Genomic DNA, 26,455 nt, shown 5'->3' with positions numbered 1-26,455 from the left:
AGACTCGGGAACTCATGAGAGAAAAAAAGAATATTTAATTAGCGGTCTTTTAACTAACTCGGCAGCTGAAAGCCATATCTATACGTTCAAATCGAGCAATTTCGTCTTGGTTTACTCATGAAAGGAGTCTTGTAACTTAGTAGACGTTTACCGACGAAGACTAATTTTGTCACAGATTTTGCCGCGTTAAATTCCCAGCTGTTCAGTTTAAATACCCTTCAAATACTCAAGCTTGAATGAGCATTCAATTTACATTGTTAGCGCTTGAAAGATCATTAAGTTATGGATTCCCGCCCAAAGGTAAAATATGCAGATTAGCTTCAGACTTAATAAACCCAAAGTATGTTCTCTCTGACGTTAGAGGACGTTGCTTTGAAGTAGTTCGGTATGGGATGTTGTAAAGCCCTTGGCGAAGAATGTGGGATACGAAAACTTGGATTACGATACAATGACTCCAGAGCTTTCACTGATGCTCCGGTAAGTTAGTTTTCTTAGTTATAAGCTCATTTTCAAAGGCTTTCAGAAATTAGTGAAGTGGGGCAAAGTTAAGCGCACTCAACGAAATGTTAAAATGAGCGGAAGTCATGAACTGAGGTGCGATTTGAAAACAAAATTTTTACTTCTTTTCGCCGCAACTAAACGTGCCAGAATTCTTACGACATTCATCAAGATGAATCTGGGCTCTCCGTTTAAGAGAATTTCAGTGTTTGTGTTTCAGATATACTGACTTACAATGATGGCTAAATTTCGCTTTAGTAATCTCAATTTTCGCACTACAAGGACAAAATATTCAAACTTAGCCGCAGGTGGTATGATCTCGAAAGTCAAATAATAGAAAATTGAACTAAAAAATAAGTTGAACAAATAGGTTTTCAAACTCCATGTTAGGTGGCTTACAATGTTGTGTTGCCTCGACCTTTTCGAGAACTATTCTGAGGATTTGCATATATAATAATAATAATAATAATTAATTAGATTTATTTGTGGCGTCGAAAACGCGGTAATTTTCATCGGAACAGGTCAAAATGCGATCGATCCGTAAGGATAAAGCTTTTATCGCGACGAATATACTTTTTGCGGACAAATGGGAAAGAATTCCGTGACCGAACGTTAATCAGTTTTCTCCAGGAAAACGCGGTAATTTTATTCAGTTGCATCATGATTTTATGGTTGGCTTGCCTTGAATAATAGGTCCCTCATGCTTCAATTCTCTTCATTAGTAAAAGAATTTAAAATGTCTTTCTTACCCACTGCGCTTAAAACCGTTGGATGCGTTCTGTCTCGTTATGTCGCTTCACGAAGCTTCTTAAAAGCTAACCTTTAAAAGTCTCCTCAAACGTTTCAACTGTTGACTCAGTAAACATGGAGTAGTGAGTGAATATTCGATTTAACTGGTTTGAAGAACAAAATGCCCCCACGCAATTAAAATGTTTTCCTTCCTTTCGGCACTTCACTTAGGCAGAGTTTCTAAAAATAAAAATAGCTGCCCTTTAAGTTTGTTGTTCTCTTCGATTTCAAAATTTCGTGTTATGAAACAGTTCAGATCAACTTTAAAAAAATTGCGCGCTGCCTTAAGGGTGCATGGAAGTCTAGCTGGGCTTGAGTCCAAATGCGTCAAAACAATGCATGCACCTTTGTCCAAAGTCCTTAGAATAGTTCTAATGTTAGTAACAGAACACGCGCTTGCCATCGATTTCCTGCCGTGGTAATCAAAACGCAATGTTTGAATAACACATGCAGAGAAACGTTTGAAAATTACGAGCCGAAAACGACAAAAGCAAAAGCTTTTCCAGATAATGTTCTGTGAGGTTTTTTGAGATTTCTTTGGGTTTACTTCTACTGAGCGGCAAACAATGGACCATTTAATGCGTAAAATGAGTTCTTTTAAAAATTTTCATAAGCTTTTCGCTATCAAGAGCAACAGAAGAGCGATTGAATTTTTTAGCGAGAACCTCTGTCATCTCTTTACAAAACTTTTTGTTTATTTGTTTTTCATTCTTAAAAGCGTCAAGAGCAATAATTTGGTTGGGAAGAAAATGCATATCAGTTATGAAACGATATAGGAAATCAGTTTAGACGCGAGATTCGACGGGGATTTATTGTTCTCTTGATATAAGACATTTTCGGCGACTTATTTTACAAAGTAACCTGTTCTTTATTACTGAAAGGCCTCAGCACAAATGTTCAATTCGGGTACCTATTGTCCTTATTGACTTAAAGGGAGGGCCAAACGGGAAAAAACATTTGGTCCGAAATCTTGACTGAGAACCAAATATGTTCCCTCCGGCCCGACCACACAATCAAAAAGTACTTCATTATAATTGTGACCACCAAACCTTTAAAATTGTGAAACTATGTAACGGAAGACTGCGCGCTGTACTATAGCAGAAAAGATTCTTCAAACTTTTCATTTATTTTTTCGCCGTGACAGAACAAGAATCTCACAATTCATCGAACACAACAGCAGTGAACATTTTTTCCCGATAACATTTATTCGAAACAGAGCCTCGTTAGCGTGGCGTAGGATAGATTTTTGAGGATCGGTTTACGTCAAACCATCAGCTTCCATTTCGGTTTTTTCTAAAGAAGTGCGTGAGCGGGGTGATATTGGTCTTGTGATAAAAAAGAAAAGTTTCTTTCACTATCAACACCTCTTGAACGCTTTTATACCAGTTTGGTTCATATTTCGTATGATATTTGTGCAAGAACATGCACAGAACCACAAACGCAATATTCTGAAATTATTCTTATAACTTTGAAGAAAGAGATTTGAATTTGATAAATGACATTCATCATAGTATCCCTTGCTTAATTTTCTGATAAAAAATCAGCAGTTTTCCATGATTCCATAGTCAACATTCATATTCCACGAGTTTCCGGACCTAGACAGTAATGAAAACGAGATCCAGAACTGTCTTTTTACGTTTTTGTTTTTTTCTTGCACACAGGGCCTACCAAGACCACTGTTCGCCTTCCTCCGCTTAATCTACGCTGCTCTGGCGGTAGCCGACCTGGTCTGGATCGGCCTGGATGATCCGAGCGGAACCTGGGTCATTCATTTGCAGAATTGGAGTCTAGTGGTGACCGCGTTATATTTCCTGACTGGTTCACTAACCGCATTCCATCGTTCGGCATGCGGATCCAAAGAGAACGATAGCTACGACATAATCCATTCGGATTTTCCAGATCACACAGGCGATTCGAATTCTTGCGCTTTAAAACCGGGCGAAAAAGACGAAAGCATTGAAGTGGATCCATATGAAAACCATCTCTCATGGCATCACGAGGTGCTCTGGGTCCTACACACCCTCGCTTCCAACAGCACTTTCGTCTGCACGGTTGCGTACTTCGCCTTTTTCTTTGACGAGCGTTCCTCCTATGTTTGGATCTTCTACATACCCAGGCACTCTCTCTACGTGTTCCTGATGATTGTCGACACACTGGCCAGTTACATTCCCGTGAGGCTGTTGCACGTCGTGTATGCCTACATATTCGGTGCCGCATACGTTATGTTCACTCTTGTGTTCATCTTAACGGAAGTGAAGGTCGATCTGCGTCTGAATCCCAGCATGTATCCTTCACTGGAGTCTGGTGATGAGCCACTGATCTACACAGCATACCTATCAATATTCTTAATTGCTGGCTTTCCTGTGGCTCAAATAATCTACTTTCTCATTCATAAATTCCGCACTTGGTATATTTCAAGATGAATAATTATTTGACAGAACTGTTAAATTCTGGACGAAGATTTCTCTCTTTAAGCTCTTTGATAGTTTGATCCAAAATCAGTAAATTAGGCAATTAAGCAAGTACTTCAATTTAGGAAAGCGAGGCTGGTGTATGTCGTAAAGAAAACAAAAGCAATTTGGAATATATTACATTTCAGCATTTAGAAAGACATACTTCTTGTACAGATTTCTTATCAAGCTTGATTTTGGAATGTGACACTTTTTATAACAGATGATGCACTCTCAGTTTTTTAAACAAATATGTGCTTCATAAGTGGTCCAGGCAACGGATGAAATAAAAAAAACTTAACATCAATAGAGATTGCTTTCAACCCTCTACACTCTAACGTTAGTATTTATGTTCTCCTCTCTGTTCTCTGTATATTTCCTTTGGTCATGACAAGGAGAATTTGTTTAACAATCTGGAGCTTATTGGATTGGTGATCATCTCCGTTATTCTCATGACCTTTCATTTGATCGAAGAGTAATACTGTGAGGAGAATTTATAAACCAGTCACTTCTTCCAGACTAGGGCTCAAAAGATTACGTCAACAGGGATCATCAAAGTGTGAAAAAGGTACAGGGTAGGTTCTCTACCCCTTACTTGTCAACATTTCCCAACTAGTTATCTCCCACAACAAGATATACTCAACTAGGATAAGTTCAACCTTTTTATTTGCTTTTTTAATAATTTTTCTCAAACACTTTACTTACATAGATGAAGAAAGGTGTATCTTTACTGAAGTAAAATGCTACAATATGCCCAAATTAAGTATTAGCAAGAGAAATAAACCAGGCTTTAAGATTTTTTCTACTTAAAAACCAAAGTGACGAAAACAGGCTATCAATATAAAGGAAAATTATCTTGAAGTGTCCATATGAGCTTAAAGCAAAACCACATGCCCATGTTATTTAATTCAAGTGCAGGAAAACGCATGTGACCAAGTAACTGTTAGGTTTAGATCTCTATGATTGGTTGAGAGGTTGGCAAGAGCTTTATAGACCAATCAAAAGGTGGCAAAGCAAAAACAATGGAATCATGGATCATTTTTTACTTTCAACTGAAAATTTCACAATTTCATTGTTGTCTTTGGTGTTTAAAATTAGTTTGCGCTTATTTGCTACTCTTTAAATTCTAACAATGAAAAATCAGAATGGAAGAAGCTTAAGTTTTGAAATCAAACCTGCTGCCTAATGCAAGGCCGGGTAGCCAAGGTCCTTAATTTGCCAAAAACTATTTTCCAGAGCAGGCCTTTTGCCACCCCTGTAAATACCTTCTCTTCTCTCTTTTCTTTCTTTACTGTACGTTTTGCCAGACTTCCATTCCTATTATTTTTGTATCACCAAATTACATTATGTAAACATGACAATAATTAAGGCGCTGCAAACAGATTGTGTAATGTCTAACAGAGTCTACATTTGTGGTAATGCAATTTTATTTGACAGAAATCCAACTGCTGTTAAATAATTTCTGGCCAATGTTGTTACACTACATATTATTCAAACTAAACTAGACTCTGATTTTTAAGTCAATTAAAACTTTATCCTAACTTTATTTTTAATAGCAAACCTACAACAATTTATTCCACAATAAAGGAAATAGCCTCTAACTGGGCACTGTGCCATTGCATTTAATAAATGAACTGATAACTCTATAACAGGCATTTTGAAACTGGAGTAAAAAAAATTATTCTTGAAGTTTTTTAAGTGAGTTTACAGCTTAGGATTGGCAAAACACAGACTACAGCCTAAACAAAGATATTAGTTGCATAATAAGCTGACAGACTTGCTTGCTTAATTGCTGTACCTTAAATAAGTGGCCAGAGTTTTCAGCAAACTGATTTCAAAATGTTGTTGAAGGGAAATCATCAGACAAAAGTGTACAATATTTTGTGTATAAAAAACTTTTGAGGTTTCCTTTTGGAACATTTACTTAGTGAGTTCATTTGAGAGCCAGTCCAGTCCTTCATACAGCCCTGTTCCCTGAGTTGCACATGTACCTTGGACATACCACTAAAAATACAAGAAAATATGTTGAGATACTGTGTAAACTGACCAATCATGACCAACTTATGCCACTTGAGTCCTACAGCTAAAAATTACAGCAAAATTCTTACTAACCTTTCTTGATTTGACACTGTGGAGTCCTAGCTTTTCCGTTATTTCAGAGGTAGAGTAAGCATTTGGCAAGTCCTGCTTATTTGCAAACACCAGTAGTATAGCATCAGACAATTCCTCTTCCTGAAGCTGTGTAGATATGAACAACAATTTATGTTAACCAGATGAATAAAGGGGTGAGTTTCTAAAGAAACTGTGGTGCTGTGTCGGTGGGAGAGTATAGCAAGTAATTTAGTGTTAACAACTGGGTTGAAAACGTAAATTAGCCACTGTAAAGGGTAAAAAAGCTGATGTTTCGAGCGTTAGCCCTTCGTCAGAGCTTCAATCACTCTGACAAAGGGCTAACGCTTGAAACATCAGCTTTTTTACCCTTTACAGTGGCTAATTTACGTTTTCAACCCAGTTGTTAACACTAAATTACCTGCTATGTTAACCAGAGCCAAATCGTTAACAAATAAATCATAACCAGTCAATATCTACATGAAGATGCAAAGGATTGATACTGCTTCTGCACATCAGATGAACCCAGTGTGTTGACTAGTCCAAAAAATGTAACTCCTTAGAATTCCAATAAAACTGTATCTCAGACAACATGTCAGCTAAATTTGAATCAGTAATGGCTTACCATTTTTTGTAGTTCATCATTAGCTTCAGCTATTCTTTCCCTGTCATTACTGTCCACAACAAATATCAGTCCCTGGAAGATTAAAAACAAATAAAACAAGAATATCATTATTAATACCTTTTGAGGCTGTTTTTCTTGGATAACAAGTGTTTCAAACTAATTTGATTTCTGCTTTTGTGAACCATCATAAAAAAAGCCAAAAGGAAAATATCGTCCAACAGGTTGATTGAAGTGGATTGCTCTGTGGAAATGCTGAAGCTCAGTAAGTCAACTTTATATATTTTGTTTGCCCCTTCATCAACTTACAGTTGATAACCAAAAAAGATTGTTTCATTTTGAAGGGATAATGTTGGATAATCCAGCCAACAAATTTCCACCATAACAAAATTCCTCAAACCAGCTTAAGGTCATTTTTCTACATGACAATTTGTCATCTACCCATTGAATAGCTGGGCCAGATGAACACAAATCAATATGGGTATTGAGCCAGAATCTTCACCTGTGTGTTTGTGAAGTAGTGTCTCCACAAAGGCCGAATCTTGTCTTGGCCGCCCACATCCCATACTGTAAATGAGATATTCTTGTATTCCACAGTCTCAACATTGAAACCTTTGAAACAAAGACAAATACAAGCTTGTGACACATGAACAAACACCTCCTAGTTCTGCAGTTGCATCTTGGTTCATTATATGAGTAAGAACCTGAGAAACCAACTTGTCATTTAAAGAAAATAAACTCTCAAAGTGAAAGAGCTCACTCACTCACCAGGTTGCTGTTTAATTTTTACCCCATCACCCTCAACCATCTTACAAAAGAGGCTTTCATTGAAAATTCAAGACTGGAGAATTTTTAAAACTACTGTGCAGAACTCCCCAGCTTAATTTTTGAGGTTTTAATGATCCTTTAACCCTTTAACTCCCAGACCAAATTTGCAATTCTCCATACTGTCAACTATACAATTCTTATAATGTTAGTTCAGAGAATTTAGTATTGAATCAACTAATTATCCCCAAATTGTTAGTTTTCTTTATTCTCATCACTTTTCTGGTTGATATTGTATTAATATTGTAAGGAGGAATTCTCTCTTAGTCACTTATGGAAGTTAAGGGGTTAATTACCCTCCAGCTGTAGAGAATGCTCTCCTGTAACTTGACAATATTTTCTTATTTCTTCAGTTTATTTTTAATAACCTGCAGATTATGGGTTCTTACCTATAGTAGGGATGGTTGTAACAATTTCTCCCAGTTTAAGTTTGTACAAGATTGTTGTTTTACCAGCTGCATCAAGACCCACTGCAAGACAGAAGAACAACAATGTGAACTCTGAACAAGGTTAGAACCAGAGGAAAAAGAGGATGGGGTTTGTTGTTGAAGACTGGAACAAGACAGAAGGCAGGAAGTGGATGAAGATGAGTATCATACAAAATCCTGGGCCGTGCGTGAGTGAGAGAAACAACCTGTATCACAAGATACAGTAGTGGAAATATGACTCCTTAAAAGTGATCCATGGATGAATTATCTAGAAATTTATATTTTGAAAAAAATATTTGCATGAACTGTACACGTACCTTTCATTACCCTTTATTGAAAATTCTACACGTAACAATTTTGGAGGTGGTTGCATTTTATTGCTAATTATGTTTGTCATAGGGAAAGGGAGGAAATTTTTCTTTCGGGTATTAGAGCATCTTTCAGGTAGTTAAGCACCTTTCAAAGTTATACATTAAAAGGTCAAATGAACACCGAAATACATTTTCTATGAACGAGGTTACGTGTATCACCACCGGCATAATTGGTACAGAATGATGTGAATAATTTGCCAAGAAAATGGTCGATTTTATGGGCACCATTCGTAAAGGGAAATTATCTGGCTTTTCTTTACGCAAAAACGTCTAAACTTTTATTCAATCATCTACATTTAATTCGAGAATACAGCTGTGTGGTGTACTTCTAACAAGAAACTTGTGTAATCGAGACTCCATCGTATCACAAACTAAACGGATAAAGATGGAAGTTCTCAAAACATTTTAATCTACTCTTACCCATTAGAATCCTCATTGGAACCTTTCCAAAAAGCCTGGAGAACAAACTTGAAATTGTAAGCCCCATGATCGCGAAATGACCGGCAAATTTCTAAGACACTTCACTTCTTTATTTTCGCGTGGATTCAGTGACAAGAACTAGGCCACGTCAAAAGCTCTTCTGCGCCTGCGTAATGTAGCATTTCCGCTCGTTTCCAGGACTTTCTTTCTTCCGGCGACTTCCGTTAACGGAAACTGCGCCTGCAGTATTTGAACAGCCCACACAAATTTATGCTCACAAGTCCAAACTTTGTCTGCGCAACAGTTGTATTCAAACATGGCGCTCGTAAGGTCTCTTGCAAGCGCTCGAGGCAAGGTAAGTCTTTTAGCCCTTGAAAGGATAAATCCTTTGAAACTTGAATTTTATTTGATGAACTTTCCTTGTCATTTTCCAGGGTGTCTTTTCAGCGATTTGCCGCAATGCCTTTAGCACAACCCCGAGGGCCTCGGCAACGGTGAGTTTGTATAGGTCTACTAGCTATTCGGGCCAAGTGACATACCCCACTAATTGACTGTGCTTGAATCAAAGATTATTATCCACTGATTTTCGTCAACTCATCTCTTATCCACCTAGAAAAAAGACAATGACAATATCGTGCGGTAAATTGACGATTGTGTAAAACGAGAAAAAAATTTCTTGATGCATTTTGTTTAGTACGTCTGTTCGCCCTCTTTAATCACGTGAAGAGTAATGTTCGACTCGTGCTTTAACCTATCATATTCAACCCGTTTTATTTCTGGTCGATTTTTCTGATCATGTCATGATCACTCAAAATTGGTGCTTTTTTTACATATGTATTAGTTATTTTTAGTACATTCCTTTACATAATTTCTCATGTGGTTTGTTGTACAAGATGAAAGAGATAAACAATCCAGAACAGACAATGATTACTTAAAGTTAATGTGCAACAAACTGTGGAACAACAAAAATGAACCATGTTCTTAACTAAGGAAAAAAAAAGTAAGGCAAAAACAAGTTGAGAGAGAAACATTCTTTAATTTGCAAGGAGACTACTTGTAGATATTTGTAAGGTCTAATGTGACACTATCACTTGTATCATAGAGACAATGAGTTTGTCATAGAGCAGGGTGCTCTTTAAATTCTTTGTATTACCTGAGTTTCCTAGTTTTGGATGTGATTTGCAAATCTAATGAGTCGTTTTAATATCTTCCTAGAGGTGAAGATACATCATGCTTGAATTTTTCAATAACTTTAAACCTCACAGGAGTTACGTAACCCTGAACTGTCAAGGAATCTATTAATATTCATTTTTGTTCAAAACTGCATGTGTTATAATTTTCTTGTCAGCTACAGTTTAGTTGTTGTGTATTAAAGGTCTTGTCTTCAGCGGAGTTGTTTCCTGTTTGAAGAACACAACAATGTATTATAAATGTAAATCTATCAAAACTGACCACATACTGTAAACTTGTGTAACCTGAAGTACAGCATTAAATGTTATGCACTTAACAGCGAAGGGTTGTATTGTGAATGGTGCAATGATTGTGTTTTAACAGATGACTGTCAGAGATGCCCTAAACTCTGCCATGGAGGAGGAGATTAAAAGGGACGATAGAGTTTTCTTGTTGGGTGAAGAAGTGGCCATGTATGATGGTGCTTACAAGGTGGCTATGTATTAACAATTGTTTTCAGTCTTGCACAATCTTGTTGTTTTGTCTCTAAAGATAATCACAACAGTCTCAGGTACAGGTCAAGGTGTCAGGAACGTCCCATTTTACTGTGCAACACTAGCTGTGTATTTCGTTTTATATAATAAGCTCAGTTATGCACGCATTCTGATTGGTTTTCACTTATGATCTATTAGAGGACAGATGTATAGATGATGTCATCATTTAAACCTTTTTTTTGTATATTTTAATTCTTTATTATATAAAACAAATAGATTCCAAGTTGCTGTGCGCCTGTTCAGTAATAGATCACAGAGGACGTCAAAATGTGGTAAGAACATCAGTGACACACTCAGCTGCGCCTTGTGTGCCACTTTTCTGTTCTTACCACATTTTGACGTCATCTGTGATCTATTACTTAACAGATGCATGGCAACTTGGAATCTATTTGTTAATTAGCAAGAAGGTAATTTTCTCTCAGAGAAACCAACAATAGAAAAAAATATGTCGACAGCCTATCTTTACAGTCTGCATCCTAATTCTCATCTTAAAAGAACTTTTACATGGTTTAACATGGATAAAAAAAATTGTTTCATTGATGATTTTTGTTAAGATTATGGTTTATTATGTGAGTAGGTGTTCTTGCACTGCCATATTTCTTTATTTGTAATTGTAATTGTACCCAGTTTCCTTCCCTGTTTTATGGCCATTGCTTCCATACTCCAATATTATTTTTCTCAGTCTAATCATTGGGTTCAGGGTCTTTACCTCTTTAACTTCCCAGATCTGGTTGTTTATTCTTCACTTAAGCTGCTACTCATTTCTTTGTAAATTAGTTACAAGAATATGGTCTTAGATCAACATGACTTCTACCTGATGATTTTGGATGTTCTCATTACCTGTTTTCTGGATAATGTATGGGTATAATAGGGAGAAGTTGCATGTTAATCACTTCTGGGAGTTAGAGTGTTAATCTCCTTGGGCTGTATACTGAACTAGTGTGCTTTTTCTTGTCACTTATGGTTTGTAAAGCTAAATCACTGAGAGGAATGTTGTCTAGCATGTGATTTCAAAAACTTCTTCAACAGGTAAGCAGAGGATTGTGGAAAAAGTTTGGCGATAAGAGAATAATAGACACTCCCATCACTGAGGTAAGTTGCACTGTCACAGTATAAAAGTATAATTTAGCAATAGAATAAAAGGGATAACTATGCACATGGCATGTCTTTAGAGACTTCTAAAATTTGACTTATGTATTGTAATTCATTGCAGATGGGCTTTGCTGGTATTGCTGTGGAAAAATTAAAATCTAACTTATGTATTGTAAATCATTGCAGATGGGCTTTGCTGGTATTGCTGTGGGGGCAGCTATGGTTAGTAAACATCTCTCATACATTTTACTTGCACAGCATGATGTATGAATGACTGTGAAGAAATGAAAATGATGTGTGTGAACTACAGAAATAAATAAATATGAAGGCACTCTTTGCAATAATGGACTCTACATAAGCAGTGGTGAAAATAAGGCCTGACAAGAATTCAGGCCTGTACTAGATTTGAACCTATGACATCTGCAGTACTGGTGCAGTGCTCTACTAGCTGAGCTAACAAGCCAACTAAGAGCAGAAATCTGAATTAAGCATTTTTCTATCAGCTATACATTGTATAACCTATTTGTAATGTTTTCCCCTGTTCATGTTTGATGTTAGGCTGGCCTTAGACCTATCTGTGAGTTCATGACTTTTAATTTTGCAATGCAAGCTATCGATCAGGTCAGTGTACAAATTACTCATAAATAATTGGTTAAAAAATCAATGTAGTTGCATTATTTCACATCTATAAGACATGGCACTAGATTCTTTTGGTCAAGGTGGTAAGATGTTGCCTATTCTCCTGATGTAGGGTTCATGCCAAAAACTTGTAACAAAATTATGTATGTACATTGTATATGTTGAACTAAAAAAAAAGGTTTGTACTCCAGCCAAGTGGCCCGTCCTGCTGGAGCTTTTCCTGGTTTCTGCAGCATGAAGTGACTTGAAGTATCACCATTAACCTCCTCCCCCCCTGGATGGGATGCTAGTACATTGCAAGGTCCCCCCCCCCCCCCAGCACTTCATCAGGCTTCTCTGATAAGCTGCTGATACCCACAATGACCAGACCTACCATGGTGTCAAACCTAGACCTCTTGACCTGAACTTCAGCACACTAATCACAAGGCTACAGCATTTCCCTCATGAGAACTAAATAGTTATTGAAACATTTTGGGTGTAAGAAAAATCCTACCACTAAAATAACACACTTTGTATCCATGCAAAGTATCAAACCTTTCCTTTCTGTTGCACAGGTGATAAATTCGGCAGCCAAAACATTCTACATGTCTGCTGGGCAGGTAAATGACAAAGAATAGTACTACATGTATTGTCAAAGAGCCTTGTTAATTTTTGTGAGGTCTTAAACCCTTTTATTCCTGAGATCTCAATGGCATTCTCTTTACTATGTGATATACTTCTCTGATAATGTTAGTTCTCAAACAATTTGGTGTTGGATCAAATAATTATTATCCCTTTTTGTTTATACTTTCTTTATTCTCATTATTTGTTTGCTTGATATTGTTTTGATAATGTAAGGAGAAATCACATTTTAGTCACTCCTGGGAGTGAAAGGGTTAAGTAATATGTGTTGAACTTTGAACACTTGTATGTATACGTGCCTTATGTTACAGAAACTGAAGATTGTAATTCTCTATTGATACAGTCTTATTGTCCTCAGCGTAAAAAAAAAAAGTAAAGCCTGATCATACATAGCATAGATTTACCTAATATATTTGACACCTCTCTTAAAATGTTGAAATTGCAAGAACCAGATCACAGCTATAGGAATAATAAAAAACCATTATCATGGCTTGATTAAGAATCTATCCGAGTAGATGTGTTATTGTTTTATTTGGTTTCTTTCAAACCTAGGTCCCAGTCCCTGTAGTTTTCAGAGGTCCAAATGGTGCAGCTGCAGGAGTGGCTGCTCAGCATTCACAGTGTTATGCTGCTTGGTATGGTCACTGTCCTGGCCTGAAGGTCAGAAGCAATTCTTGAAAGATTAGTTTTACAGCAAAGGCTATTATAAACCTCCCCCTCCTCCCTCCTCCCTGTGCATCTAGAGCTTCAAGCTTCTGATGATCAACTCACTATCCCCAAAGTACCTCCTCGTACCCCTTCCTCCAAACAAAAACTTAAAAAGGATAATTCTTAAGTGCAATTTGGTATACAGTGGCAATGTTATTCATTAGGGCCAGTTTACATTTTGGCACAAATCAAATTGTATTTTAAAGCAGGTATTTGCTGTTTATGGTATTCAAGAAACATGATTACTCACATTTTGACCCTGGATGAGTCTTTGCAAAGCTCCACTCATAGCCCTAGAAATTGAATCATGTAAGCCCCTTGTGTCTTGTCATGAGTGTGAGACAAAGAAAAATTTTAAATACTGATGAGGAATCAAACCTCAGACCCTTAAATTCTGCACTTCAGTGCTCCTCCACTGATCAAAAGCTACACTTTACAGATAGTACAACTCTACAATGAGTCAGGCCATTACGAGGTAATTACTGTTAATCTAAAGGTTGTGGTTGGCTGCCTTATGGGTTTCCGATTTTTTCATTTGACCCACGCTTGACAAGACAAAATAAATTTCTTTTTGGCATTATTAGGCTCAAAATCTACCATCGTTTTCATTTGATTAAGGCTTCCATTCTGCTTGCTTTTTTTAATGTGTGAACAACTCATCAATAGTCATGAAGTTGGGAAACGAATAAGAGTTTTTCTTCTCTCTTGTATTCCAGGTGGTATCCCCTTATTCAGCTGAAGATGCTAAAGGTTTGCTGAAGTCAGCCATCAGAGATAATGATCCAGGTATCCTGATAGGGTAAAGTGTCTTGTTTATGAACACTACACAGTGACCCTGGAGGCCATCACCCTGATCATTAGATCAAGCAAAGTTACAGCTGTATTAGAATACTGTTTGGCAGCCATGTTACTTATCATTTAGATTTATTCTAGATTTTCTCAGAACTCTGCACGGTATATTCACTTAAAGTCGTTTGTTACGAATACATATCAACATGCAAAGGAAAGAGTCATCTGTATTTACTCGTACACGTTTTTTGACCAGTAGAGGTTTATTGCTTACTTCCTTCCAAATTTCAGTGGTGGTGCTTGAAAATGAAGTCATGTACGGTGTGCAGTTTGATATGCCAGAGGAAGCATTAGACCCTGAGTTTGTAATTCCCTTTGGAAAAGCTAAAATAGAAAGAACAGGTGAGTCATCCCTTCTGTCCTTGGACTTGTGCACTAGAACTTCATTGGGTCTTTTTATCTCAATGATTATCAATGATTTTAATGATCTAATAATAAGTTTTGTTGTTGTCGTATTGTAGGAAGTCATATAACCATCGTAGCTCACTCAAGGTCTGTTCAGATTTCTCTGGAGGCTGCGAAACAGCTTGAGGCAGAAAATATTGACTGCGAGGTATGTGCACTGAAGTCTTGAGGCTACAATGACGAAGATGATGACGATTACATTGACGACGACGACGATGGCGACTGTGTGAGCCACAATGATAATGATAACGATTTTATTGACAATAACGATGGATGACTTATGATGACGACTCCAATTTCATTTACGTTGACGATGACGATTACATTGATGATGACGATGACGATTACATTGATGACGATGATAACGATTACATTGATGATGACGATGACGTTTACATTGATGATGACGATGACGATGACGATGACAAGTAAATGATTGCAAAGATGAAGTTGATGTCGACCGTGACGGTGATAACGACATCGACTAGACCCCATTACTGAGATGTACTAGCACCATCCAAAGTGTTGTTAAAACCCCTCCATTGGTCTTTTCTAGGTTATAAATTTGCGGAGCATCCGCCCTATGGACATGGAATGTATTACAAATTCTCTCAAGAAAACCAACCATTTGATTACAGTGGAGGGTGGCTGGCCTCAGTTTGGTGTTGGGGCAGAAATTGCTGCTACTATCACAGAAAGTAAGTGTATTTCTGCTCACGTCACTTTCGTTATCTACGATAGAGCTAGATTATCCAGCAGTGTATGTTTTGAATAGCCACATCCCAGCTATGGACTCGCATTTCTTCCATTTGAAGAACAACGCTCTGTGTTGCTTTATAAATTAATAAAAAATCGCGCACATTCGATCGAGTGTCGTAAAAAACCAAAGCAATCACAATAGCCAATCATTTCAAGGAAATTATCACCCGGAGCCATTGACAACTCAAAGTAAAAAAAAAAAAAACTACCTGAAGCGCGGGAAAAACGCGGCTACCAAGTTTCGATTGGTTTTAGTTTTGGATCTGATTGGTCGAGAAAGTGGCGAGAGTTTTCTGAACCAATCACATAGCGCAAAACCAACACTATCTCGGAGTACTTTCGACACTCAATTGAAAATTTCTCTCTAATTGTTTGCTGCCCACAAAGGTGTAAACGTGGTGTTCAAAATAGTTTAGATATTACTTTTTTCGACCACCACTATCAATTTTTTTTCTCTTCTTGTTTAGGCGAGGCATTTGACTATCTGGATGGACCCATCTACCGAGTTACTGGGGCGGACATTCCTATGCCGTATGCTCATCTCTTAGAATCAAACACAATTCCTCAAGTTCAAAACGTCGTCCTTACCGTGAAGAAATCTCTCAATCTAGCTTAAAAATATAAAATGAAACTACAATACTACAGTACTTTGTATTTTACTGACTGCTAAGAACAGAATCGTATTATCTTGAATTTTCAAATCCTAGCTATAAATATTCAATAGCATTATGTAATGTTTTCATGACCTTTGTTTTACTTGTTGGTACCTATGTCCGGGTGGTACCCGAAACTTTTACCATTCTTGATGAATCGATTTTTATTTTTTTTCAATTGAGTATTATAAGACGCTAAAATGTAGGTTACTGTAAGCCTCGTTTATAGGGATTGAAAAACCTGAAGGATAACGGTCATGTTATTGAATAATTAATGATCAATCAGTGTGTTCGTTACACATTGGGGATCGGAGAATTCTCCGGCCACTATGAGGAGCTCTTCGTCTTAATTTCGACAACCGGAGATTTTTTGTTTTGTTTTTTTTTTGCAGACGTGGAGAATTTTCTCCTGTTACTTTGGAGCAATTTTCAATTGAGAGTCGAAAGTTTCTCTTGGCCGTTTTGGTTTTGCGTTACTCAGCTCTGTGATTGGTCTAAAAGCTCGCGCCTTTTTCTCAACCAATCAGATTTGAAAACTGAAGCCGGTCGCGAATTGGCCACCAGTGTTTTCCCGCGCTTTCAGCAGTTTGAAGTTTTAATTGTGAGTTCTCATTTGGCGACGAGGACATAAACCTTCGTTCTTATTGCTGGCTGGGGTTACTTTGGTTTTGTTTTTAATGAACTCAATTGAATACTGCTCTAACTAAGGATATATTTGTTACGGTGTCCACTTCCCGTGCAGGTTTAGTCTAATCTTTGATGATAGGTTTTTTTATATCTGAGAAACCATGAAAAAAAAATATCGTGCATGTTCTGACAAAAGGTAAAATCTAACTACCACTGGCTGTCAGGTTACTTATGTTACTAAACAACAGACTTTAAGTTGCTTTGCAACACACGTTACGAAGGAGTGATTTGTTTTTAGCATCACTAGAGTTGGCTGGGGTGGGGGGGGGGGTGGTATTTAACGTTTCTTGAGTCTGGTTTACACTCAGCTCTTGATATGGGAAAAAAATAAATTTTATGCGTGTATGTATTTGTATAAACGTGAGATATTTCTAGAGTTCTAGGGAGAGCTGTAACATTTACTGAAGTTCAGTCGCAAGATAATTGAAAAGTTCTGAAAGATACTTCCCTTCGAACAGCGAAGTCCAAGGGGTTTGGGATGGGAAACTAGCGGCATTCCGGCTGTGCTGGTATTTTTAAAAGGTGGCGGTGTTACTTTACATGTAAGGTGAGATGGTGTCTTTGTTTTACGAGAAACGATATCTTTACCCGTCCTACCGCTCAGCCTCTCCCCTCTGTTCAATCCCTCTACCCCCTGTAAATTTCCCCTCCCACTATTTAAGACCCTCTTGCTACCCGCCAGTGAAGTTTTATTTTATTTTTTATTTGACAATTTTCTAAAGGCAGGTAAATTTACTATAAGACAAGGTTTTCCCCTACTAGGTAAATTACCTTTCCCTATGCCCTCAGATAAAAGAAAGATTTTAGTTGTTTGACGAAAGACGGTGGTTCCTTTTCAGCTCATATATCACCTGGTAAGGCGTTCCATATGTTACAGATTCTTACGAAAAGGGAATCTCTATATAGTGAGGTGGAATCAAACTAGGGGTGTAGCCTCAACGCGACAACGAGGCTAATTCTTCAGCAAGGTATCTCGTGACTTTTTCGTGACAAGTTCATCAGTTGGAAACCACACTATGGCATCTCACTTTGCACTGTCAGTTTTCCTCGCTTTGCTCTTTCCCTGCATTTATGTAGATGCTGACACTCCTGCTAACTGTACCTATGAAGAGATAAGTGGATCATGGCTTTTTTCGATCGGAGAAGGAGGCCACGACAACACCATCGACTGCTCCTCGTTCAAACCTGTCTCTGAGCTTCAAGTGAGTTTGTTGTTTCCTGATGTCGCAGTTGATTCCGAAGGAAATGTCGGCTTTTGGACACTGATCTACAATCAAGGCTTTGAAGTGAATATAAACGGAGTGGTGTATTTCGCGTTTTCAGCTTACGAGAAGAGTGGTAAAAAAGTAACCAGTTTTTGCGACAAAACTTTAAACGGATGGAGTCATGCCGCAAAGGGTTATCATGCCGGAGATTGGGCTTGTTACAGCGGTAAGATTTTATAAATTTGAGGATTTTTTAGGAAGGCATTTATGACCGTTATTTAATGGAATGTAAATATGGATCCCACGCTAAAAATTTAATTGGGACCCGTAAATTTCAAGTGCATCGAAAATGAATCAAGACATACTCGAAAGCGAAAGGGAAGTTCAGACTTCCGGTCTTGTTGCTTGTTGTCTTTGCGGCTGAGCAGCGTTTGCTGAACATGCATGGCTGCGCACTCACGAGTCCTGTCATTTCCTTAACGAAGACTGGAAAGGGGGATTGAAGTGAATGACCCTCTGATAAAAAGTGACCATTTCGTAGTTGTTCTCGCCGAATTCTTCTCGTGTATTAGTACCATTCGAAAACAGAGAGTATTTCCTCTCTTTCAATCTTTGTGACTCAGCGGACCAAAAAAAGGAAAGGCTCCACTTGCGATTTCTTTGTTTAAACCTCTTTTCTTGGCTGATTAACCGTGCATGATATGCCTTATCAATTTGAAGCTTCAACTTCCCCCCTCCCCCTCCTTCCAGCGTTTGAACTTTTGAAGATTGGTTCGTTCATATTCCTGCCCCCCCCTCCCACCCCTTCAGGAAAAAAATTGCATTTAGATGTCCTACTTAAGCACAATATTTTTATTGAACAGTTGTTTGTACTATCAATGAATGTTGTAGAATTTAGCAAAGGATGGTATTAGTTTTTGGCACTGTTATTTGCTTCTTTGCTTAAAAACATCACTCTATAATGTGAAAATTTTCTCCTGAGCCATTTGCTCATGACTCTTCACCCTTAAACTCCTCAATATTTTAGATTAAAGCAAGTGTATTCTGTTGGTTTGAATTCCCCTCCCAAGGTAGAGAAGGTTCCATTCCCTATCCCAAGAGCACATCACCTGGGGCAATGGGGGTGGGGATGTTGGCTCTTAAAATTGATGCTTGCAGAAATTTGTAGGGAGAATTCATGTACTGATTGCTCCTTGGAGTTAAAAGATATGGAAGGGGTTGAGGACAATTACATCTTTTGCAATCCTGATTTTCTTGTTTTACTGCCAAAGAAGGTGTTAGGTGTAACTCTTTACTGGCTCACAGGGAATGATGAAAAAAGTATGATTATTACTTGATTTTCTATGTGATTGAGGGTCAGATGATGAATGTTATTATTGTTTTTTTGTTTCTATCATAGGGAGAAAAGTTTTGGGGAAGGTCCCACCTAAAATACACGACTCAACACAACTTTCAAGTGACAATAGAAAGTTCATCCCTAATCAGGAATTTGTTGACCAAATAAACAATGTTCAGAGCTCTTGGAAAGCTGTGGTTTATGAGGATTATAGTGGGATGACTGTGGCACAGTTAATTGCTCGTGCAGGTGGACCAAATAGACTTAATTTTCCTAAACCAAGGTATGCAACTTCTCTCAATTTTGTTTTCATTCATTATTTTCTGTGAATATGGCCTCTTCAAATAAGCACTTTTGACTATACAGGCTCTGCTTTTTGGACATTGTCATGACATTCCCCTTTCCTCAAAAATTTTATGTCCAAATTAAATGAGAATGCAGGTTAATCCTGCAGTGTACTAGGATCTTGGTTAACTTTTCAAACCTGAAAATCTCACAACTGTATCAGAAATTTGCTAATATGAACACTTCATAGCAGTAAGGGTAAAAAATTATTCTTTGTTTGTCATGGAAGTCAAACTGAAATTTCCGTGTTTAACTATAGAAAGTGTACATAAGCTTAGCAGTTTTAAACGTACATCTACCATTGTAATTATGGATACAATTTAACAGGCATGCAGACTTGACTCAGAAATTGCTTGCTTTGAATTGGCCTTCAGTTCTCCACAGTGTAACATTGACAACAATGTAGCCTTGACAAGATTAAAATCCATGACATGGACTGCAAAATAAAACTTGCCAAATAATATTATTATTATTGTGTTATTCCTCCTTAACCCCAAGGAATGGGATATGAAGGTGCATGGTTTCTTTTTTTTAAGGACAACAAAGTCACATTGTATGATGGAATTGTCAGGTATAGCACTGTGAAATATACAACAGCTTTCCTGTATTCTGAGTGGCCTTTTTTCAATAAATTAAATGAATACACTACACTTGATTTACTGTGTCTTTCAGCCAACCAACAGAGGCAGATCTGTTAAAAGCTAAAGTGCTCCCAGAAGAGTTTGACTGGAGAAATGTTGATGGGAAAAACTATGTCAGTCCAATCAGAAATCAAGGTAGTTGTGGCAGCTGCTATGCCTTTGCGACTATGGCCATGTTTGAGGCTCGTGTTCGAGTCTTGTCAAATGCAACTAAAACGCCAGTGTTCTCGCCTCAAGATATCGTCAGCTGTTGTGAATATGCACAAGGTTGTGAAGGAGGTATGTTTACAATGCTTTGTGCAGCTTATAAATAAAAATTATTGGAGTGCAGTGATGCACAGAAGAAAATGTGTGAGAAATTTAAAAAAGAGAGGCATGAGGAATTATGCTCCAGACACCATGCAAGCTTTATCTTCAATCCTTTACACCCTATCCCTAGTGTGCCTGTTCTTCATAATGTTCTCTATAAATTTCCTAAGGTGATGGCAAGGAGAATTTGTGGAATAATCAAGAGCTTCTTTAGTTGGTGATTATTTCCTTTATTCTCACAACCTTAATGTGTGATTCAGGGGTGATATTGTAGGGAGAAAGTGAATGCTAGTAACTCTTTGGGATCAAAGTGTTAATAGTATTTAGAAAAAATTTGCCACGGCTACTCTGACCTCAGTTTGAGAGGTTTGCAACCCCGGAAAATTCTCCAAAACATTTTGACTTAGCTTGGGATGCCCCCTTGGTAACCTGTTCTCATGCACTGATGATGTTGCTACCTTGATTTCAGTTGACATGAAGGGGATGACTTTTTCTTTCTAGGTTTCCCTTATCTTGTTAGCAAGTATGCCCAAGACTTTGGTTTGGTGGATGAAGAATGTTACCCATATGAAGGCAAAGACTTACCCTGTAATGAGAAGAAGTGCTCAAGGCAGTTTGGGACTGGGTACCACTATATTGGAGGGTTCTATGGAGGATGTAATGAGGAGCTTATGAGGATTGAATTGGTGAAGAATGGCCCCATAAGTGTGGCCTTTGAAGTCTATAGTGACTTTTTTAATTATAAAGGTGGAATATACCATCACACAGGTGAGATTTTAGAACAACCTTGTCACTTGTAAACTATACCTTTTAGATATATGAAAATTCACATATTTGTACTGTATTTTGTATATTTTGTAAATAGGAACTGAAAAAAATTTCAGGCCCTTATGGGATTTGAACCCATGACCTCTGCGATACCGGTGCAGCGCTCTACCAATTGAGCTAACAAGCCAACTGGGAGCTGGTCAATGAATTGGGTCCAAATAAACATCCAAGTGAATGAAGATTTTAGATATATGAAAATTCACATATTTGCACTGCGGTGGAAAGATGAAATTAGGAGATCCTCGCAGCTAAGAACACTAGTGAAACGAGTAGTTATAAACGAGTAATACAACTACTCATTTCAGTAGTGTTCTTAGCTGCGGGGATCTCCTAATTTCAAACTATACCTTGTTTATGTGCTGATCAATTGAAGTTTCAACATCCCTCATACATGGGCAACCCACAGGTGTTTGAGTGGTTTCTGTGCCTAGGTGGTATGGAATTTGAAACATGCTGGGTGGGGTGGACCTGTAAGTGTCAAGTCTTTCCAGGGTAATACACATGTTTTAGTGAAAGAGTTCAAAGGTAAAGAGTCTGCTTTTGTGATTCAATGGCATGGAAAGATAATTTTCAATTAATAGAATGATACTTTACAAAGCGAAAAAAAGAAAACCAACAGTGACACCTAAAACTAATACATGACTTTGCTAAATTCTACAACATTCGTTGATCATGCAAAGAGTGATTCAATTTGAATGCAATTTTGGCCAGGTATCCTTTTACTAGTTGATAAGTTTGTTTGCTGTGCAGTTTCCACATTCATAATGTAAGATAAAGTTAAATTTGACCAGCAATTTCTTCTGGTAGTCATAGGTTTAAACAACTTCAGCTAAGAACAATAAGAATGAAGTGAACAAAGCAACTGAGCAATAATGACAACAACCATTTTAAAAAATTAAATTCCATAATGACCTTCAGTTTTTTTGCTCTAAAATGTTGCTTTCAAAACATATCCTGCTCTGACCTCTCTCTCTGAAGGTGGTCAAATAACTTGTTTTGGTTTTGTGTTGAGCACTACATAAGGAATTGGCTTGCGATATAAAACCATTATTCACCAAAGAATGGGTAAATATCCACCACTATTCACCTACACTGAGGTGAATGTTTTAGTATCTAACAGAAAACAAAAAAATGGTACTTGCTAATCACTTCCAAACTAGCCAATCAGCGTGAATAAAAAGGACCATTTACTTGTGGGGTATTTACTAAATTCAATTATGCCCTACATCTCACAGGTCTGACAGACAAATTTAATCCCTTTGAGATAACCAATCATGCTGTATTGGCCGTGGGATATGGAGCTGATAAAAAGACTGGTGAGAAGTTCTGGATTGTGAAAAACAGTTGGGGAAAGGAATGGGGTGAGAGTGGTTACTTCCGTATCCGACGAGGGACCGATGAATGTTCGATTGAAAGCATCGCTGTCTCGGCTCAGCCGGTAATGGAATGATGCTCAAGTATTGTAATTGTAAAAATTTGATGTAATCGGCTGTGATCGTTAACGGTGCAGTAAAGCCAAAACTTTGATGTCAATGGATTTCCTACGAATCCAGTTTAGATCTGTTAACTTTCAAAATAGTAGTAACCTTTTAGAGATGATTCTGATGGAAATTCAGATTTACTTATTGACATTTGATTAAGGCAGAATAAAGTTATTTTTTCTAACACAACTTAGTTAACATTTTGTATTTAACAGTGGGTGTCGAGGAAGGAAATCCAAGGGGAGGGGGGAGGGGGGATAAATTGGTGGGATTTGCCATGAGTGTAACTTAACTTAAAAAAAAGGGTCTCGATGAAAGCTTTGTGAGACCTCCGAAAGACAATTTGCTTGTTGGTGTTTCATCTCCACCAAAAATCAAACTTTTGACTCAACATACAACTTTGCCGTTGTCAACATCGGATTTCTGAGCTAAAATATAACTCAAAAGTTATTTACATCGGACTACAGCTAGTGACTCAACATCCGTTTTAAGAGCGTTAGGTATTTGGAAAGGGAACGTCCATGAAATCGCATGTATATCCTCTAGAACAGAGCAGGTAACGAAAAGTACGAAGCTTTAATTTGCAAGTTTTGTCAAAACTACTTTGCAAAGGCCATACTCGATAGTCCGTTGCACCAAGTTTTAAAAACACTTGCGCATTGCTCAATAAAAAAAGAAAAGTCGAAGACACCGTAAGGTGCAAATAGAAGCATTACATTTCGAAATACAGAAGGGTAAAAAAAATAAAAAGAAAGAGAGAAAACAAAAGAGACTCAAACTCCACGATTGGGATCCCCGCGATGCCTATCGCTATTTTCGAAAATCATCAGTTGAAGGTGCAGTGAATTACGGAAAATCATTATTTTCTTTCGCAAGCTGAAATTCCCGTTGTTAGTTTTATTTTCTTTCAAAATTCCAACTATGGTGATAAAAAAAGAACATATTGACTTGGAAAGAAGGAAATACGATCTTTAAGATTGTTGAGAGGTCTTGATCGAGTTGGTCTGTATAACCCTAATCCTACTTTCGAGCAAGAGAAAGCATTGTAGAAAACTATAGAGGGGAAATACCTTAGTGTGGCATTGAAATTTTGAGGGAAGCCCTGTTAAAAGATATTACCATCGATGATAAAGTGATTGGGACACTCAACTAGAGCTGTCAATGTTGAACAAATTACCCCCTCCCCCGTCCCCCCGGCCCTAACCCAATCGACTCTAGCTACGCCTTCCCCCCCCCCCCCCCCCTCCTCCTCCCTCATGACCTCTTGTTATTATCCCAGTAGACCTAATTAACATTGTTATTTCTTTAAATAATGATAAAACTACGAAACAGGAAAAGACCATTGCGAGGAAACTGTATCTGGTAAGTTCTTAAAACAATTCTTAATCAGAATTTGAAGTGGAATTCAATAAAGTTTTAAAAATACCATTATAGCAAAAGGAAAGATATCCAGCTGTTTAAAGAGACAAAAGAAAGTCATTACGATTTGAAACTGAATTAAGAAACCCCATTGCCATCTACCTTCAAAACTCGTTTATTTCTAAAGTGCGTGAACGTCGTATAGCTTAAATTTATCAACAAAGTCTGGCAAAACAACAAGTCTGCATTATGTATTGGTTGTGAGAGAGTGGATTTGTATGGATAAGAATTCATATATTGTATTTGGGTCAGAAACAAATTTAAATTACCAGTAAGTTTATGACTAACTTTAACTAGGTTATTGTGACAAAAAGAAAAACGCAGCAAGATGATAAAACGTAACACGCAAGTTTTTACCTGGTATATGAGAACAAGAAAGCGCTGTTTTGAATGTAGAGCCATATGCTACGGAAAACTATGGAAAACTTTCTTCTTTCATATGTCCGAGTACAGGTATTGCGTTAAAAGCTGCGGTTACTGGCGGTCTACCGCCGCCTATAAGATCTCTTATCGCCTTCTGTTTAGCTTGCGAGCAAGCTCTCGCGATGGGATTTCGCCCTCTGACGGTTCCCTTTTCGGGCACAGTCGCCTATTTCACCATCAGAAGCCGCTTATGAAAAATGTATTGAAATCCCTGTCAGTACACATCAATTTTAAGACTTGACAGCGTCTTGTTTTTATAATTAAAGGACTAGATTAACACATGCCCATCGGAGACCGGAAAACCAATAAGTATTTTTTACTTTGTTGAGTGTGTTATTAAATCGATGCAACTACTGAGAGTTGAATGAGGCAAAATTGAAATAATTGATTTTTTGATATGTAATTTTGTAAGGTTAGTTTAAATATTCATCAGAAAATGTAAACATTACTATTGTTTTGGTTTTTCTGCTTTTGTAATAGTTGTGAAAGCAGGTGTTTTCAGTTTGCGTATTTAAAATTCGATGATAACTTTAGGATTCACTCCAACATGGAAGAGAACAGCGAAGTTATCAACGGATCCCAAGTGTTGTGGTGTTTTGGAGTACCTACCAACCTCTTAGTGGAAGATCCGACGAATTCAATCATCCTGATAGTTTTCAACACTTTGACTTCAGTTACTGCTTTGCTAGGTAATTTTATGGTGCTTATAACACTTTGGCGTACTCCAAGTTTACATTCGCCCTCAAACACTCTGCTGTTCGGTCTCGCACTTTCTGATCTTTGCATTGGGTTCTTATCTGGGCCAATAAATGCTGGATTCAATATTATGCATTTAAGGAACTCGGTCCACCTAAAATCGTGCGCGCTGATGAACACAATAATTTTATTTACTACATATTTAACACCAATTACTCTCTGTACTCTGACAGCAATGAGCATTGATCGCTATTTAGCGTTACACTTGCATCTTCGGTATGAGCAAGTTGTCACAGAGAGAAAAACAACTGGACTCCTCATATTGGTGTGGTTCTTTAGTGGCCTATATCCACTGATATCAAGTCTTGACGAGAAACCTGTGACCAGTTCATTAATTGCATCCACAATAGCAATTTGCCTTCTTGCAGTTTCCTTTACCTGGATAAAGATCTACCAAGTTGTGCGACGTCATCAGGCTCAGATTCAGGATCAGATGAATGCACAGGCACAACAATTTAACATGGCCAAGTTCAAGAAATCTGCTGTGAATGCCTTGTTTATCTTGCTCCTTCACCTCGTTTGTTTCCTTCCTCTTCTAGTTGCCAAAATTGCTCTGGCTGTTCGAGTAAATCTTTTAAATGTTCGTATACTTAATTTCACTTATATTCTAGTTTTTCTAAATTCATCATTGAATCCACTGGTTTACTGCTGGCGTAAACGTGATCTTCGTGCTGCAGTTAAAGAAACTGTTAATAAGTTATGTTGTTGCAGGAAACGCTAGACGAAAAGACCTAGTCACCTAATGGCAATATTAACTGCAGTTACGTTGCATTTACATGATGTACTCTTCGGTACACACTTAAAATTTACTGCTTTTAATTCGTCGAATTTATATGACGAGCTCATGACGGTCAATTTTCATGAAAATCGAGTTGTATCACCTAATAAAACCAATTGTTATACTAAGCTTTGGAGTAATTCGATGGAAAAAATGTTGCGCAAGGAACTCAGTTTGTTGGATACTGAAGAAGAACCAAAAGGGGATCTGTAAACCGGATAAAAATATTTGCAAAACGCAGAAATAATGAAGTTCTCGCGCATTTTTAATCAAAAAACGGATGTT

The 26,455-nt window shown here is 37.6% G+C and overlaps 5 protein-coding genes across 5 annotated transcripts; 4 read left to right on the top strand and 1 right to left on the bottom strand.

Annotated features, from left to right (window-relative positions):
* Positions 1-340: 340 nt before the first annotated feature.
* LOC131788549 (uncharacterized) lies at positions 341-4,044 on the top strand. The gene is made up of 2 exons (XM_059105634.2): positions 341-477; positions 2,949-4,044. Exons 1-2 carry the CDS (start codon positions 388-390, stop codon positions 3,708-3,710), a joined length of 852 nt encoding a protein of 283 aa, XP_058961617.1. The 5' UTR covers positions 341-387; the 3' UTR covers positions 3,711-4,044.
* A 337-nt stretch (positions 4,045-4,381) lies between these two features.
* On the bottom strand, positions 4,382-8,666 carry LOC131788558 (ADP-ribosylation factor 4). The gene is made up of 6 exons (XM_059105647.2): positions 8,513-8,666; positions 7,683-7,763; positions 6,971-7,080; positions 6,472-6,543; positions 5,850-5,975; positions 4,382-5,741 (listed from the first exon to the last, which is right to left on the bottom strand). The coding sequence occupies exons 1-6, from the start codon at positions 8,577-8,579 to the stop codon at positions 5,658-5,660; spliced, it is 540 nt and encodes a 179-aa protein (XP_058961630.1). The 5' UTR covers positions 8,580-8,666; the 3' UTR covers positions 4,382-5,657.
* A 138-nt stretch (positions 8,667-8,804) lies between these two features.
* Positions 8,805-16,865, top strand: LOC131788506 (pyruvate dehydrogenase E1 component subunit beta, mitochondrial-like). Its single transcript, XM_059105598.2, has 13 exons — positions 8,805-8,867; positions 8,947-9,006; positions 10,067-10,174; positions 11,266-11,328; positions 11,515-11,550; positions 11,887-11,949; positions 12,522-12,566; positions 13,141-13,248; positions 14,013-14,082; positions 14,377-14,487; positions 14,607-14,698; positions 15,107-15,248; positions 15,777-16,865. Exons 1-13 carry the CDS (start codon positions 8,829-8,831, stop codon positions 15,923-15,925), a joined length of 1,086 nt encoding a protein of 361 aa, XP_058961581.1. The 5' UTR covers positions 8,805-8,828; the 3' UTR covers positions 15,926-16,865.
* Positions 16,866-17,625: 760 nt separating this feature from the next.
* Positions 17,626-22,987, top strand: LOC131788475 (dipeptidyl peptidase 1-like). Its single transcript, XM_059105573.2, has 5 exons — positions 17,626-18,080; positions 19,254-19,473; positions 20,208-20,455; positions 20,987-21,253; positions 22,549-22,987. The coding sequence occupies exons 1-5, from the start codon at positions 17,666-17,668 to the stop codon at positions 22,761-22,763; spliced, it is 1,365 nt and encodes a 454-aa protein (XP_058961556.2). The 5' UTR covers positions 17,626-17,665; the 3' UTR covers positions 22,764-22,987.
* A 1,491-nt stretch (positions 22,988-24,478) lies between these two features.
* On the top strand, positions 24,479-26,166 carry LOC131788529 (adenosine receptor A2b-like). Its single transcript, XM_059105615.2, has one exon. It carries the CDS (start codon positions 25,184-25,186, stop codon positions 26,111-26,113), a length of 930 nt encoding a protein of 309 aa, XP_058961598.2. The 5' UTR covers positions 24,479-25,183; the 3' UTR covers positions 26,114-26,166.
* Positions 26,167-26,455: the final 289 nt, after the last annotated feature.

The sequence above is a fragment of the Pocillopora verrucosa genome, chromosome 1 (genome assembly GCF_036669915.1).
Source record: "Pocillopora verrucosa isolate sample1 chromosome 1, ASM3666991v2, whole genome shotgun sequence".
Lineage (NCBI taxonomy): Eukaryota > Metazoa > Cnidaria > Anthozoa > Scleractinia > Pocilloporidae > Pocillopora > Pocillopora verrucosa.
The sequence above is the reverse complement of the archived record's forward strand: the minus strand, read 5'-3'. Positions and strand labels throughout refer to the sequence as shown.